The sequence below is a fragment of the Pogoniulus pusillus genome, chromosome Z (genome assembly GCF_015220805.1).
Source record: "Pogoniulus pusillus isolate bPogPus1 chromosome Z, bPogPus1.pri, whole genome shotgun sequence".
Taxonomy (NCBI): Eukaryota; Metazoa; Chordata; class Aves; order Piciformes; family Lybiidae; genus Pogoniulus; species Pogoniulus pusillus.
The window spans coordinates 70,586,865-70,604,651 of record NC_087309.1 but is presented as its reverse complement, the minus strand read 5'-3'; the positions used below and the strand labels follow the sequence as shown (position 1 = coordinate 70,604,651).

General features: G+C 40.4%; 1 protein-coding gene across 1 annotated transcript in view; it reads right to left on the bottom strand.

The window, feature by feature from the left end:
• Window positions 1-1,216: 1,216 nt before the first annotated feature.
• Window positions 1,217-17,787, bottom strand: part of VPS13A (vacuolar protein sorting 13 homolog A) — a 109,778-nt gene continuing 93,207 nt past the window's right edge. The window contains 4 exon segments of the mRNA XM_064140625.1: window positions 1,217-2,163; window positions 8,761-8,835; window positions 10,298-10,421; window positions 11,696-11,781. Of these exon segments, the coding sequence (XP_063996695.1) occupies window positions 2,113-2,163; window positions 8,761-8,835; window positions 10,298-10,421; window positions 11,696-11,781 (336 nt within the window). The 3' untranslated portion in view covers window positions 1,217-2,112.

Sequence of the window (17,787 nt, the reverse complement as noted above, 5' to 3'; positions counted from 1 at the left end):
AATTAATGTCATATTCCTGGCATTCTCTTAAGATCAACTTACATGTTGTGGGGGAAATTACAAGATTCCATATATTTCAGCACCCACTAAAAGGTTACTCAACACCAAAAGCAAGACTTAAGAGTAATTTAAAGAACAGGAATTGTAGGTGAGCATGTGTCCTGGAGTCCTATACCCCTAAATTCCTCTCCTGCCCGGACTTCGGGGGGAAAGGGGAAAAGCCGCCTGGTTTCCCCCCCCTCGCCTGCCCTGCAGCCGTGAAGGGGGCGGGGACTGCCCCGTGAGTTCCCGCGCTGGAGCCAGGCTGGGATTGGCCGTGCGCTTTCGCGCCTAAAGTGTGGTAACTCTGCCCTTTGTCTAGCGAAGGGTATAAATATTGGGGGTCTTCCCGCCTTTGGGGTTCCCGCTTTGGATTTTGCCTGTGCCTGGACGAGTTCGCTCACTCTCCTGTGCCTGCACTGCAGAGAGACCAAAGGACTTGCCTTGGTGTTAGGCACACCTTTGTCTGCATAACGACCCTTAACGACCCTTAACGACTCCTGTAGCCGCTGGAGGAGGAAGACAGACCGCACGAGCCAGCCTGAGTGAGTTATTTGGCTTAGCTTAATTTAGTAAGAAACCGCTATTAATTAATAGCAGAGTCCTTTTCCAAAAACTGACTTCCAAATATATATAGTCAGATTATTAATGGTATCCTCGTAGAATTCTCATGCAACTTAACCTGTTTATTAAACGAAATTAATCTTTGTATATATAGTTGTGGGGGCGGGTTTTGTAAAAAATAAAAAATATCTATTTTTGATAAATTTTCTTCTCGGCCACGTATTTCTGCCCTCCGCAACAGCATGCTAGCAATTTCAGATTTTACCATAATGCAGTAATTTGGGTATCACAGGCACCACCATCAATGTCACAATTATATCATGTATCTGTAAATACTCTAAACAGTTGTCTGGAAAGAATATTTTGGCAGCAGGTACTTACTGTGTGAGATCATTTAAAGGCTTTGATACAGGAATTTATGGAAATTCTCATGTAACAATGTGCTGTTTCTTGTAATTTTTTTGTATCCACTGCAGCAAACATTCATTCAGCAATGCCATGACTACCCTGTCTAAGAAATTAAGCAGAACTGCACACATTCAAGCTCTCCCTATTAAAGTTCTGTTGTTTGAATGTGAAATGAAAAAAGGTTTCTTTAGGTGCAAAAAGTTGATTAATGCAACTGTGAAATATTATATTTATTATTTAATATAAATTTGATTTTATTAATCAAATTAGCACACAATACTGTGTAATCCAAGGCATTTATTTTTGGTATGCAACAGTGCACTTATAACCCCATAGACTCCTTCATGATATGCAACAACGCTAATAACATTTACTGAAAATAATATGCTTTGTTATTTTTAGTGCAGCAATATATTAATCGTCCCCATGATGCATTTCTGTAAACAGTTGTATTTTCTCTGAATATTGACAGAGGTGCTGCAATGTTTCCTTAAAAAAAGGTTTATAATAACCGTAATATTGTAATTTTAATTCACTGTCACCTGGTCCATTCATGTACAAAAAGAAAACAACACTATTAAATAAGCAGTCATTCCTGTGATCATCCAAATTAGACCAGAGGGTCAGCAGCCTCCTCCATGGAATTTGAGTCGTAATTCCAGTGATTATTAACATTTCCTTTGCCTAAGAAACTGGAATTTCATCATGGCCTGAAGTCATACGAAAACTAAAACCAGAGTATTGACTTTCAGAATCAAATTAAAAGATTTGCTCCAAATAGTATCATAAGAATTATTCCAGAGTCCAACTGAACTGTAACAGTAAAATAAGTTCCTTTTACACTGTATTTATATATATATAAATTAAAAAAAAAAAAATCTGGAGTTCTAGCATCAAAAGAAGCCAAAATTTGGCAAAATGTTTTGATCACTACATTGTTTTTTTAACTTAACAGCATCTATTTTTGTGATATAACTACAGACCACTGTGACCATAACAAATAACTTCATTGCTTTTGTTGCTGATATTCAGGCAATTCTGTTTGTTAGAGAGGAACTACAAGGTAGCTGTTCGGTGTTCTTCGCATCTTGGTGCTTCTCTTTACAATTTTGGCTGACTCTCTCTCACTTCTTCTAGTTTAGAAAGAATCCACTGTATGAGGGAAAAGTAAAAAATAAAACATTTCCTTGGTAAAAAACACACAATGCAGCTGAAAATTAAACTGTGTTGGCCAGACACTTCACAACCTATTCTCTTCCTAACTGAATTCTAACACAGTGCTCAGAATCCTACTATAGCCTATAATCCCCTGATACTCTGATATGAAAAGGTACCAATGGAAGTACTAATATCTGACATTGGACACAACAGGTAACTGAATTGTTTAGGTTGTTATTTCAGTTTCCTCCTCTGTATTTCAATGAACAATATTGTGAGAAATAAATTACATCTTCATTTCACCCACGTCATTATTAATGCACTGCATTAGTCTACAACTCTAGACAAATCACAGTGGTAACAAAAGATAGAGGTTGCAGCAGTGTGCCTGTATCTAGAAGACGTCTTTTTTTAACTAGAAAAAGGGGAGGGCAAAGGAGGCACTGACATGGAAATCTAAGGTAGGAGATGAAGTTACACAAAGGGATTGCCACGAGAAAGCTACATAATGCTTTCAAGGAAATCAGATTCTGTTGCACCATCAGGCTCTACGTTACAGATCTCCACATCAAAATTGTGTTAGTTTGAGTTTAGCTGGGGTATTTTAGTGAGAGGAATTGGATTATAGGCTGTGAAAAGGAAACAATGGTGATGTCTACTTCACTCATAGGCTTGCTGAGATATATAAAAACAAGAACACAAACACAGATAATACAGTTTGTTCCCTGGCTTTGGGCTGCACTTCTCTCTCTCTAACTTGCCATCTGTCTGACTATTCCTTCTGCTTCCTAAGCCCCCTGGTCGATTCTCCAAACTCACCTTACACATAAGGCAAAGGTGGAAAGGAGGTGGAAGGGTTGTTGGGAGCCTTTCCTGGAGACTCTGATGTCTGGGAGGGCTGTTGTGTTTCTGTATTACTTTTTAACTTGTATATTTCTGTATATATCGTAAATACCTGCTTTGTATGTTGTGCTAAGATGTAAATATAGCTTCATTTTTTAATTTCCAGATCGGCTGAGTCTACTCTGGGTGATCTTCTTAAGTGTAGGGGGGTGGGTAACACCCAAACCATCACGTCTTTATTTTGGAATTTCCAAGTGGGGCTAATTAAATTTGATTGGTTTTTAACTCTGGAAATTAAGATGAAGCTACTGAAGTTACTTTACATTTTATTTTCTATTTTGTACCCGATAGGGGTGTGGCTCTTATACAATTTTTTGAAAGCCAGAATTGGTGCCCTTTTGTTTGACCTAGCTTGGAGGAATATTAAAGGAATGTTTTTTTATTTCAGAGAGGGTTGGCTTCAATATTACAGATGCTGTTATTGAATCTGTTTTTAACAAGTCAGGAAATAATACAACTGCTGGGATTTATTCAACACCTTTAGTGCAAGTAATTTTGCCTAGAACAGAGTTACCAAACCCCTGTGCCAAATTTTACACATGTGATACAGTGGTATATCTGTCAGGTGTGATCTTAGGTCTAATAATTCTGGTTTTGGCGTTAATGCTGGCATTATGCATGAGACATTTGAATGTGGCTCCTTTAAAAAAACACAAAAAGAGACAAGTGTCCTTGCACAGGGAGACAGAGGTAAGCCTAACAGAAAACAATGTCAGTATGGGGGGAGAGCAAGGGAGGGCCACCATGTGCACCACTGCACCTCCTCCTGCAGATTCTGGGACAACTGTCAAAGTCTTGGTTGTTGACAATAACATAGCAGGCAGCTGAAGAACAAGTCCAACTGTTCAAGTCTATGTTTCTTCACCTAGTTCAAATCCTCAGACAGCAGAAACCTTGAGCCCTAAACCAGATTCAAACTTACTGGCCAGGTCAGACACTTAATAATTCAGATCTGCTAGAAGGCACTTCCAAATCCTTTTCAGGTCCAATTTTTCTGGCCCCAGCAAAAGCACAGGCTAAGACAAAGCATTTGGTAAACAGTGGTTCAAGAGAGGATTTAAGGGAAGGGGCGTCTGGTACACAAGAGGAGGAAGAGGAGAAATACAGCCTTTAAGACTTAGCCAACATACTCAGATCTCAATACTCTGATGAGAAAAGCTTTGTGAGATTGGCTGCCAAGAAGGAGGATGGCTCTGAGAGGTTTAAGAGTGCTCTTAGGAAAGTTCTGTTTCTAGGCCAGGGACAATCAGGACAACCAGAGGAATAGGAGAAGGCTGACATCCAGGATTCCAATGATTCCCTTAAAGAGGTCAGGGAAGCTAGAAAGGAATACTCAAGGGCATCAGGAGAGCCAGTCCTAAGTTGGCTGGTGAGACGCCGTTCTATTGATGCAAATGCCCTACAGGTAGGAGACAAGCCTGCAAAGCAGCTAAGGCTGCTCAGCAAGGACAGTAGAGTGGACAAACACCTAGCAAGTCCTCTTGCTTTGGTTAACTTGTGGACACATCTCCTGTTGGCTGTGGCTATGAAATGTCCTTCCCAAGATGATATACCATGGGCAGCTAAGAAGTGGAACACCACTGAGCAGGGAATTAAGCTTCTGAAGGAGTTTGCTGTGAAGGAAGTGCTTTATGGAGATCATAGCACACATGAGCCTGATGACATTACTCTTGGAACAGGTCTCACAAAGAAGCTTATTAGAAGGGATAGTGGAGAAAAACAAATCTATTGGAATGTATTCATTAGGTGGCCTGCCAGTTCAAAAGTTCGGAAATACAGGGCTTTAGTTGACACAGGTGCTCAGTGTACTTTATTGCCATCCAATTGCAAAGGGACAGAGTCTATCACTATTTCTGCAATCACTGGTGGATCTCAAGAGTTAACTAAGTTGCAGGCTGAAATTAGTTTAACTGGTAAAGAGTGGAAGACACATACTATTGTAACTGGTCCTGATGCGCCTTGCATTCTGGGAATTGGCTTTTTGAGACAAGGTTGTTTCAAAGATCCTAAGGGTCACAAATGGGCTTTTGGAATAGCATCTGTAGAGACTGAGGATGGTAAATTGAAACTGTGCATTAGACCTGAACTTTCAGATGAATCTGCAGTTGTGGGACATCATGACATAGAGGATCTGGAAGTGCCAATTGCTACTCAAACTGTGCACCGCAGGCAGTACAGAACTAACCGTGACTCTTTGTTGCCCATTCATCAGCTGATTCGTCAACTGGAGAGTCAGGCTGTCGAGAAAGCTCATTCACCTTTCAACAGTCCCATCTGGCCTGTGCACAAAGCTAACAGAGACTGGTGTCTCCCAGTTGACTTCTGTGCCCTCAGTGAGGTGATTCCACCTATGAGTGCAGCTGTATCAGACCTGCTAGAAGTCTAGTATGAGCTGGAATCAAAGGAGGCCTAATGGTATGCTACCATAGACATTGCTAATGCCTTCTTCTTGATTCCCATAGCAAAGGACTGTAGACCTCCATTCACATGGAGAGGAATCCAAGACCAGTTAAACCATCTGCCTTGGGAGTGGCAGCGATATGTCACTTGGTGATCCGCAATGCATCGGAGAAAGGTAAAGCTCCAGAATACATACAGTTCATTGATTACATCATTGTCTGCAGCAAAATTGCTGAGGAAGTCTTTGAGAAACATAACAAAATCATTGACATTCTGTTGCAAGGAGGTTTTGCTATTAAGAGAGACAAGGTCAAAGGACCTGCCAGAGGAATTCAATTGCTGGGAGTGCGGTGGCAGGATGGTCGCCGTCACATTCCATGGGATGTGAAGAAGTCTCCACCATGGCAGTTCCCACCAATAAGAAGGACACTCTATCTTTCTTGGGTGCAGTGGGATTTTGGAGACTACACATTCCTGGATTCAGTCAAATTGTCAAACCTCTGCATGATGTGACTCGTAAGAGAAACAGTTTTGAGTGGGGACCTGAATAATGAGCAGCCTTTCATCATCAATAACCCAATGAGCAGGAATGGGTAATCTTGACCGACCTGGTCTGGTGGAGTTGATCACCAACTGGCCAGAAGGCACAGACTGTACCAAACCTCCAGAGGAGAAAATAACTCGTGCTGAGGAAGCTCCTCCCTATGGTGATCTCTCTGATCAGGAAAAGAACTATGCTTTGTTCACAGATGGTTCCTGTCGTCTTGTTGGGAACAAGCGAATATGGAAGTCAGCGGTTTGGAGTCCAACCAGGAAAGTTACCGAAGCAAAGGATGGAGAAGGAGAATCCAGTCAGTTCGCTGAGGTAAAAGCTGTTCAACTTGCTCTTGATGTGGCTGAACGTGAGAATTGGCCTATCCTTTACCTCTACACCGACTCATGGATGGTAGCCAATGCTCTATGGGGTTGGCTGAAGGACTGGAAGAAGAATGGTTGGCAGAGGAAAGGAAAGCCTATTTGGTGTGCTGATCTATGGCAGGACATTGATGCACGGATGGAGAGAACTCCAGTGAAGGTGCGGCACGTAGATGCACACATGCCTAAGAGCAGAGCTACTGAGGAACATCAACATAACCAGAAAGCAGATCAAGCTGCTAAGATTTCTCAAGTTGATACCAACTCTGATCTTGACATCGACCTCGATTGGAAACACCGTGGTGAACTGTTCTTAGCTTAGTGGGCCCATGACTCATCTGGACATCAAGGCAGAGATGGAACATACCGATGGGCTCGCGATAGGTCAATTGACTTGTCCATGGACGCTATCACCCAAGTCATCTATGACTGTGACATTTGTGCTGCTATTAAGCAGGCTAAGTGAATCAAGCCCTTATGGTATGGTGAGAGATGGTCAAAGTACAAGTATGGTGAGGCCTGGCAGATTGACTACATCACTTAAGCACATACTGCTTGTCAGAATGAGACCAAGGTAACAATAAAGGCCAGCACCGGATGGCTGGAAACCTATCCAGTTCCACATGCAACTGCACGTAACACCATTCTTGGCTTGGAGAGACAGATCTTGTGGAGACATGGAACTCCAGAGAGAATCGAGTCAGACAATGGTACTCATTTCAAGAACAATCCTGTGAAAAATTGGGCCAAAGGGCACGGAATTGAATGGATCTATCGCATACCCTACTATGCACCAGCTTCAGGGAAGATTGAGCGCTACAATGGTTTGCTGAAAACCACCCTAAAAGCCATGGGGGGTGGAACTCTGAAAAACTGGGACAAACATTTAGCACAAGCATCCTGGTTGGGAAATAGTAGAGGTGCAGTAAACAGAGCAGGACTTGCACAATCAGACTTGGTCCAAATAGTGGGTGGTGAAAAAGTTCCTGTTGTACATGAAAATAATCTGTTAGGAAAAAAAAATGTTTGGGTATTTCAGGTGAAGGGAAACCTGTCCGAGAGGTGGTTTCTGCTGAAGGTCCTGGTCACACCTACTGGGTAATGCAGGAGAATGGTGAAATCCAGTGTATTCCACAGATAGGTCTTTTAACTTGTATATAACTGAATATAATAATAACTACATATATTGCTTAATTCCTTAACTTCTAGCCAGCTGAGTCTGGTCTGGGTGATTTCACTGTGGGGGTGGGAGGGGCAGGTTAACTCCCAACCCATCACACCGGGGCATAGAGAATACTGGAACTCAATGCTGCCCCCCACCTTGCCACAGCCAAAACTGGAAAAATGAGGAGTCTCCAATGAGGCTCCATAGAGTACAAGCAAGGCAAATTCAGCACAGTGCTCTCAAGTACCTTGACAGTATTTATAATGCTTTTAGGCATAAGAGTCAAACAGTATCACTTAGCTGTGGTTAAAAACCTACACCCATGAAGACAAATGCAACATAAAACTGATGAGATCACAGAATCACAGAATGTTAGGATGGGACCTTGAAAGATCATCCAATCCACCCCCACTGCCAGAGCAAGACAACCTATACCAGGTCACACTGGATTGCATACAGGCAGGTTTTTAATATCTCCAGAGGAGGAGACTCCACAACCCCCTCAGGCAGCCTGTTCCAGTGATAAAAGTTTTTCCTCATGTTTACATGGAGAGATGCAACTCTCACAGACTGTTTCAAAGTGTAATCACAGGTTACCATATCCCACCAGTGTGAATATATACAAGACTAACTTATTGTTTGTGAAAGTGTAGTCAGCAGTTAGTTATGTTAATAAAGACAATGCAGGACTTTCACAACCTGTCTACCTCATAGTTCTGGTAGCAGACCTCAACCACTCATACCAGCTACTGTCATCAAAGTTAGTGATGTCAAAATGAAGAGATTGTATAGAACAAGATTATAATAGTAGTAGTAACATCATACAGCAAATAAACTATTTCTGCCTCTTTTAGGGACCTTCTTAATTCTTCAACTCAAACTGCATTTTTAAGATCAGAGGAATGTCAATCCACCCTTACAATATAAAAGTAATGATAACTTACAAATATGGTTTGTTCTACTAAAATGACCTATTTTAATTCGCATCCTTGATTGTGTAGGTTTTAGTAATGGTAGTTCTAACTCAGCTGTTTAACAGCTGTGATTCCAAGCATTTATGTAAGGAAAAGTTTCATTTTGTAATTGAATGTTTCTGAAATTCAGTACTGAATAAATCATTAGCATTTCCACCTGTGCTATGTGCACATGGCTAGGTGCAAATACTGAATTTTAAATATCCCATGAGTGTAACAGTATTTTGACTTTACCTTTGCATCCTCTGGACTTTTAAAATTAATAATTTTTCCAAATTCTTTGGCATGGAACACAGACTTAACTCGTTCCTAGAAAAAAAAAAAACACAACAGAACCCCAAACACACAGTAATTAAAAACTGAAGTTAGTTTCTTCAAAATTACAACCAAGAAGTTACTGACTATTAAAGCAGCTATATGGTTAAGACAGCCACACGTAGCCATTATACTAATCAAAGTATCTTCACATCACATTCACACACCCTGAGAGACTTTATTTTCTGCATGAAAGCACAGTATAGTGAAAAACTCCAGCAATGACAGACCTGCCCTTTTACCATGGAGTGGACTGTAAAAGTGTGTAGGAATGTACAGGGGTTAACAAAGTCCAGTATTCCACAAGGTTCAAATTTGTCATTCTCCTTTAAGCCACTGCCTGCATGGACATTCCACCGTACTGACTTGCAAGTAGTGTTATTAGGTAGTGAAAATAGCAACTTAGGCTTCAGAAACAAAATACAGTTTTCAGCTATTAATTTCAATAAGGAACATACTGCAGGCATGTGAATGGACACTGACAGGATTGCTGCATAGTGGTAAAGATAGGTATGTTATTCAGTACAAACTGAAATGGTATAAGTTTGCTTGCAGTCAGAAATCCAGTTTAGAGGATTCCAAACCAATGTGGTTCTGCCTTTCATGCTTGCTGCAACAGAAACAAATAATGTGATTGAAGAACTGAATAACTTTGCACCCTGTCAAGACTGTTCTGGTAACCAAGATGTGTTAATTAGACACATGAAGCTTAGTAAAAGCAGAAACAAAACAGAACAGTGGCAGGTACATTTATCAACTGTAATTAAATTCAGTTAGCATCTCAAGAATCTAGGAATTATTTTTTGTAAAGGAACCCTGGCTCTTTATGTACTCAGTCACTATCATCATCTTTTTCCTTATGTCCTGCACCAATTCACCAGGGAAAGTAAGTTTTAGTTTATTTTAAAGAAAAAATTGCAACTGACAGTAGTATTCTTCACTTTGTATTGACAGAGATAAGCATATGTCATTAGAATTTTTATGAAGATATTAATACCTTGTCATACTTTTGAACAATTGGATTGCTAGTGAATGAAACAAAACGCCAAAGCCTTCGAGGGTGGCATGTGCAAATGTATTGTTCAGATATTGCACTCTTAGGGACTGCAAGAAGGTAAAGGTCCACATATTAGTGTATTACCCTAGTGTCAGAGTGCATAATGAAAATACCCTGCAATCTTCTGAGAAACTTTTGTGGTATCACTATTTTCCAACCTATGAATACAGTACAAACTGGTGCATCACAAGAGGTTCCCATGCTCAGAGAAGAATCTGTAAACACCAAGTCACTGTTCTGCTCAGAACAGTGAGAAGGTTGCTCATGTCAAGTTTCAGCTCCCTTTTCTGAATGCATTGCAACTGGATGAGAGGTCAAGAATTGAAAGGGAAAAGAACAAGAATTCAAAGCTAAATCAACAGTAACACAAAGGGAAACCAAAACATTAGGTCAACATACCTTGGCTTCAATGCGTAATCTTCTGCCATCGATGATAAATGGTTCTTTGGTAAACTCATCATAAGTGTATTGCCATTCACATGTCAGCTGTCCAAATGTCCCTTTAGTCACAAATAACACACCACTAGGCACCAGAAAATACAATTAGTATTTTAAAAAATAACCTAGAATTACTTACAAATTGTCCTACCGCTAGTGAAGTCACTCCTTGTTCCAAAATAGTTCTCATCTAATAATATACAACAACCACACAGCATAATCTCCAGAAAGAGTGAATTCTGAACCTTCCTATTTAAAGTACTGTCTTTATACCAAAAACCTAACACTAATCTTAGCTGTACTACAGAAAAAGTTGTACAGATCTATGACACCAAGCTGTGTGGCACAGTCAAATTGCTAGAGGGCAGGGATGCTATCCAGAGGGACCTGGACAAGCTGGAGAGGTGGGCCCAGGCCAACTTCGTGAAATTCAACAAGGCCAAGTGTAAGGTCCTGCACCTGGGTCACCACAATCCCAAGCACAAATACAGTCTGGATGGCAAATGGCTGGAGAGCAGCACTGAGGAAAAGGACCTGGGGAGTCTGGGTTGATGAAAAGCTCAACATGAGCTGGCAGTGTGCACATGCAGTCCAGACAGCAACTGTGTGCTGGGCTGCATCAAAAGCAGCGTGACCAGCAGGGCAAGGGAGGGGATTCTCCCCCTTTACTCTGCTCTCCTCAGACCCCACCTGGAGTACTGTGTGCAGTTCTGGAGGCTGCAACAGGAGAAGGACATCGAACTATTGGTGTGAGTCCAGAGGAGGGCCACAAAGATGATCAGAGAGCTGGAGCACCTCTGCTGTGAGGACAGGCTACCAGTGTTGGGCTATTTCAGCCTGGAGAAGAAATGGCTTCGAGAAAATCTGATGGTAGCTTTTCAGTATCTGAAAGGGGCCCATGAGAAGGCTGGGGAGGGACTATTTACAAGGTTTTGTAATGACAGGAGGAGAAGTAATGGGTGTAAACTGCAAGAGGGGATCCCTGACAGTCTACTGTACAAGACATTACAGACTGTTCCTGTATTACTCTTTTTTCCTTCAGTGTGCTAATTTGTAAGTGAATCTCAGTTTCACTGACATCAGCCTAACCAAATTTCTTCCTCATTTAAAGAAATCATAAACCAAACATTCATTTTCTTTCCTTAACTGCAGAAACTACTATGACACTCAAAATAACACTCGTGTGCTGAACAATGGTGCTGCAGGACAAAATTAACAGCGCACTAAGCATACCTTCCCCATCATTCTATCTACATCCATGACAGACAGGTCAAAGCAGTTACTGTTCAATAATTATCAAGGCATGCAAATTTGGATTATAGTTTTGAGCACTTCTTATTCAGAGTCGAAGCTGTTTACCTTTTTGTTACCATTAAGAGATCTGTACTGTTGACCATAGCATGTGCAATGTATCTGAGTTTTGCAAATCTTCCATTTTCAATTTTCTAGAAGAGACAGAAGTTTTACAGCTTTGAATAGGGAGGTGCAAATTACTGTACTAATTCTGTGCTGAAAAAGTATTTATGCTCCCAAAGGCTAAGTTGTAACAACACACCTAACACATACTTTAAAATAAAAGGATCCTTTTATAAAGTCAGACTATGACAACAAGATCTGTGACAGCTAATCTGCACAGCTACATATTATATTCAGCTTTTGTTAACACAGATATGCAAATAAAGATCAGTGCTACCCAAAACTGGCAAGGAACAATGTAATTTCTCAGAGTGTTTCAGGACTCACTTTTTTTTTTAGTGCAGCAGCTTCTGCTCATACAGGTCTGAGATGACAGAAAACTAAGGATTCATTTCCTCATTCCTCATTTCCAAGTCACTTCCAAAGCATTCATCTTTTTACTGAATATTTTCCTACACCTGCCATGAATATTCTTTTAATGGGCAATAAATTTTAAATATGGTTGGTAGCAGGTTAAGTGAAAGGCTCTATAACTACAACATGACTTGGCAACTACAAGATTTCTGACTTTCTGAGCAGTAAGTGATTAAATTAGTGATGAAATTAAGACTGCTGCATTTTAGTTGGAAATAGCAACATGACTGCTTGCATACTTCCTATTTGTTACAAACTGGAAGGTAAAACAGGTTAGTATAAACCAGCACCATTCAATAAACCTTAGCTACAAACACACTGCTTCAGATATGTATGCTAGTATTTAAAAACACAAATGTTAGTTCTCAATGAACTTAAAATAGCAGAATCATTTAGTAAGTATTTCTCACCACTGTAAAATGATAAAAGACATTTAATAAGACATATTCTACAGCTTCTAATTGTGCTGCAAGGACAACTCCATCTACCCAAACAGATTTAAATTGTGCCTTGCCTCAAAGACATTGATCCTTCAGTGACCAAAATGGAATAATATTTGAGTAACAGATTTCCAAAAAGTGAGCTTTCCAGAAAGCTCTCAGAAAGTTCAGACTATTTCTCTCTTCTCAACTCTATTGGCTACAAAAATCACAGCTGTTGATTAGGTACTTACTTAAATCACTGCTTTATTTCTGCAAGAGCGAGTCTTAGGAGCAGGATGAATGCAGCAAGAATGGTATAAGAAACAGAAACTATAGGCTTGGAAAATGGATTATTTATTGAAACTTACTGAAGCTTTGTCTAGCGGTTGCCATGCCTTATGCCAGTCCTTCCCTTCTCTTTTACATGTAAGTTCAAGGGTCTCTTGCAAAAATAACTTAACAACAAGAGCAAGTGCAAGTTTCTATACCTGGGCTGGAACAATCCTTACTATCAATACAGACTGGGGGATGAGGCAATAGAAAGCAGCCCTGTGGAAAAGGATTTTGGGTTCTGATGGCTAAGAAGCTGGACATGAGCAGACAGTGTGAGCTTGTAGCCCAGAATGCCAATCACATTCCGGGCTACTTTGAAAGATGGAGCTCTCAGTACAGGAAGGACATGGAACTGAGGTCAGAGCTCCTCTGCAACAAAGACAGGCTGAGGGAGCTGGGCTTGTTCAGCCTGGAGAAGAGAAGGCTCTGGGGAGACCTAATAGCAGTACCTGAGGGGGGCCTCTAAGAAGGATGGAGAGAGACTGTTTACAAAGGCCTGTAATGACAGGATGTGAAGCAATGACTTCAAACTAGAGAAAGGCAGATTTAGATTGGATATTAGGAACAAGTCCTATACTATGAGGGTAGTGGAACATTGGAACAGGTTGCCCAGGGAGGTGGGTAGTTGGCTCCTATCCCTGGAGATACTGAAGGTGAGGCTCAACAGAGCTCTGGGCAACCTGGTCTAGTTGAGGATGCTCCTGCTGAGTGTAGCAGGGGGTTGGACTAGATGACCCTCGGAGGCCCCTTCCAAATCAGACCACTCTGTGATTCTGTGATCCTTCTAGTTTTAAAAAATACTGTTAGTGTGATGCAAGAGTCATAACATTTGATAGCCTTCTTTAACTCAACTGAAAGGACGTGTAAAAAACAACACTGTAAAGATCATCACTGCTTAAAAACTGGTTGTAAAACTGATAATCTGAACACTGAGAAGAGCAAGGTGAAGTTTTCAACTAGATTATCAGTCTTTCCTTACCAACCAATTACTCTTCAAAGGGGCAAGTTCTGAAGGCAATTCATGGTTGCTGTTAGGAACTCCAAGATCCCATGTATCACTCAGCTCAAACTGTAGTGCGGCTTCTTCAAACACTATAGAATTGCTACTTTTAGCAGGCTAACCCAGTATAATTACAAGTCCTAGTCACAGTAATGCTTAATTCTAAACAGTACTCCAGTCACTTGTTAGATCCAGCTTGAATGTGTGAATAAAGTTGAAAAAATACCAAATATAAAACCCAACCCACCCTCCATTATGTAAAATATTCATTTTTCTGCCTTCTTCCCTTTTATCAAAGAGAACAAATCTTTTATTACCCACTCCCTCATTCCAGTTATCTTAATGTGCAATCTCATTCCCAAAGTTTTTGTCTATGTGTTAGTGCTTGAATTCCAGGTTCTATTCAGTTGTGCTGAACAGTAATTCAGAAATCAACATGGCTTTGTTCAACAGCAATTTGCGGTCAAAGATAAAATTTCAGTTTAAGGCCGCAACATGCAGGGCAGTAGCTTTCTTTTGGAACACAGTTTCTACTTCACAACAGAGCTATTTCTCTATGCTGAGTGGCAGAACTGTCTTGGTCATTTTTTTTATCCAAATGCCAAGAGAATTAGTTTGATGAGCTGAATAGCTTATTCTTACTGATCTACACTTTTGTTATGATACCCACATCTAGACGTTCTATTTCCTGCATTGACTTGTAGCATCTATAATCAAAAGGGAAATTAAAAAATACTTCCATTTTCTCTTCTGTATTCTCTGTGAGCAAATGAGCTGGTGTGGGCTTTGGCTTTGATACTTTGTTTTTGCCTGCTTTTCCTCCACAAATACACATTTACACTTCAAGCACAAACAAGGTAAAATGAAACCGAGTCACTCAAGTTACTGTTACTGTGTTCCTCTGAAATATGCCTAAGCCTTCCATATACATACGGGCTTACATGCTACGGATCATGCTCTTCCCTTTAACCTACACTACAGGTTTACCAAAGGAGGATGGAGAGTCAGAGAATGTTAGAAAGAGACTTCTAGAGATCACTGAATCCAACCATGCTGCCAAAGTGGGATTGCCTAGGCTGCACAGGAATGCATCCAGGCAGGTTCTGAAAGTCTCTGGGGAAGGAGACTCCACAACCTCTCTGGACAGCCCATTCCAGTGTTCTGTCGTCCTCACCACAAAGAAGTGTCTCCTCACGTTGAGGTGGAACCTCCTGTGTTCCATCTTGTACCCACTGTTCCTTGTCTTATCACTGGGCAGAACCAAAAAGCAACTATGACCTTCATCCTGACACCCAACTCCCAGATAATTCAATTAAGGGACCAGCAAGCTAGATGGCATTCACGAATGGATATCCGGTAAAAGCAGTATCAGCACACTGTTGGATAAAATGAAGTTATTTTGTACTGTGGAAAATAATTTGTGCCTACAACTTTATGATTTGAGCCCAGCCCTAAGGTGGGTGAGGGATGGAAGGAAAGGAAGAGAATAGCACACTTTTCCCACTCTGCAGATGTTCTTCATAGCAGACTGAAGTTTGCATACTGAGAAACAAGAGTCCATTCAGCCCTGCTCCAACACTGTCACCTGAAGTTTACCTTGCAACCAAAAGAGGATCACTGAATTGAAAGCTGAATACCTCCAGCACAGTAGGACACAAGATCGAAGTGCAGCTTTTTGAAGGACTATCTTCTCTACAAGTTTACACCCACTGCAGCATAGTTGGGCAGCAACATAATAAAAGCACCCTCACAAGCTTATAGAGGCAAATTAAACATAAAAAAAAGGTTTTGAATTTATTTTGGTTTAGGTTAGGCTATGACACAGAAATCTCCATTGATGTCAGGATGCAAGTCTCAATGACTTATAAGCCTGAAAGCAGTGAATAAAGGTGAAAGATAGGCTGACAGGAAGAAGGTCAGTGATTTCTGTCAGGTCTACAGCTTCTGTAAATGACTAACAACACCACAGGTATAAACACTATTAAATGATGCCAGAAACTGCCTCCCGTATCTCTCTGCACTAATTGAACTCTACAGGATCTCTTGAGAAAACAAAAGACCAAAGAGCCCTGATCAAAAGGGGAGTAGTGGGAAATATTAAGGATAAAAAGAGAACAGTCACAAGGGGACACAGTCTCAAGTTGTGCTGGGGTAAGTATAGGCTGGATGTTAGGAGGAAGTTCTTCACAGAGAGAGTAATTTGCCATTGGAATGGGCTGTCCAGGGAGGTGGTGGAGGCACCATCCCTGGAGGTGTTCAAGAAAAGACTGGATGAGGCACTTAGTGCCATGGTCTAGTTGACTGTCTAGGGCTGGGGGACAGGTTGGACTGGATGATCTTGGAGGTCTCTTCCAACCTGGTTGATTCTATGATTCTATGATTCTATTCACCTCAACAGGGAGGAAGCCTATAAATTCAAGGAACCATCATAGGAGCCACTAAAAGTGAACACTCTGGAACGGCTGAATCACCAACTTGAGCTGTAGCTGACAGCAGGAAGAAAACTTGGCAACTTTAGCTGAAGAGATGGCAGTTAGTCTTGGTGCTTTCACTAACAGCACTGGACTTCAAAATTCATCAGTGAAAAAGTGAGGAAAAAAAATCAATTCTGCAGGACAAAATTAAGCTATTAAAATACATTAGACTGCAGGAGGAAAAAAAGGGCATCTGGACATATGGCCTTTTTTTTGATACGCTACTTTAAAACTCTAAAGAAATAAAGGCAAACTGGGTTATGCGGTCTTTTGGGTTTTGGTTGTGGGTTTTTTGCATTTTTGGTGCCGCAAAAGATTATCACTTTCAACTACTTAGCTATTTTGACAGGTTTTTGTTGCATGACTTACAAATAAGTGAAATACTAATATCTCAGGTGATACATTTTTTGTTACTCTAAACTTAAATATTTTTATTTTCTCAACGTACATTCTGAAGACCCTAGGTTCAGTACAGAAACAAGTAAAATACTTGTACAAAATGATATGAAAACTTCAAAATTAGAAATATATTCCATCAAAGAAACAAATTACTCTAGGGCATATAACAACATTTGCCCAGCTACACTGGCAAATTTTTTAACTGTATTGGTGGTGTGGGGTTTTTTGGTTTGATTGCTCTTGGTTTTAGAGGAGTTAGGATTCTACAGTCTTTCAATCAAGTGATTATTTTTGAATTACGTTGCAACAGAATTTGCAATATAACTCTTTTTAATTATACTGCAACAGAATTTGAAGTAATGAAACCTGACACAGAAGCACTACCCCATTCATGCTAAATTTTACTTCTACATTCTGTAATGATTCGTGGTATTGTAAGACAAAAAGCTTAAAGTTTGCACAATGTGATAGAACAAAAAAGCATTGTTTCTAAAAGCCAAAAGTCTTATTTCTGCATAGATGGCTTTTTAGTCTGTGCTGGTTTAAGGCTAACTGGAATATTCTAATGAGATAAATTAGATCATTGGTTGTGAAAAGAAAATAATGATGATGTCAGTATCATTCACTGGTTTGCTGAAAGGGATAAAAAGCTGAAATGTAAATAATCTCAGTCTGGTCTGTGTTGATGGATCTAATCACTTTGTCTTGGGCCATTACCCTATTAGTTTTTCCTTTGATCTAATCTAATATCTCTCTTTTAATCTCAGCTAACAACTAACATGTAAGTTTTGCTTGGTTTTATTATTGCTTGCCTGTCTGAGATAGAGAGGGAGAGAGAGGGGGTAGATTTGAGCCCTTTCTTTGTCCAGAAGGGAGTCTGGATTTCTGTATTATTTCTAATTTGTATACAACTGTAAATACTGTGTGTGTATATAGATACATACCTATATATATATGCACTCATACTTGTAAATTTTGCCATGATGTAAATAT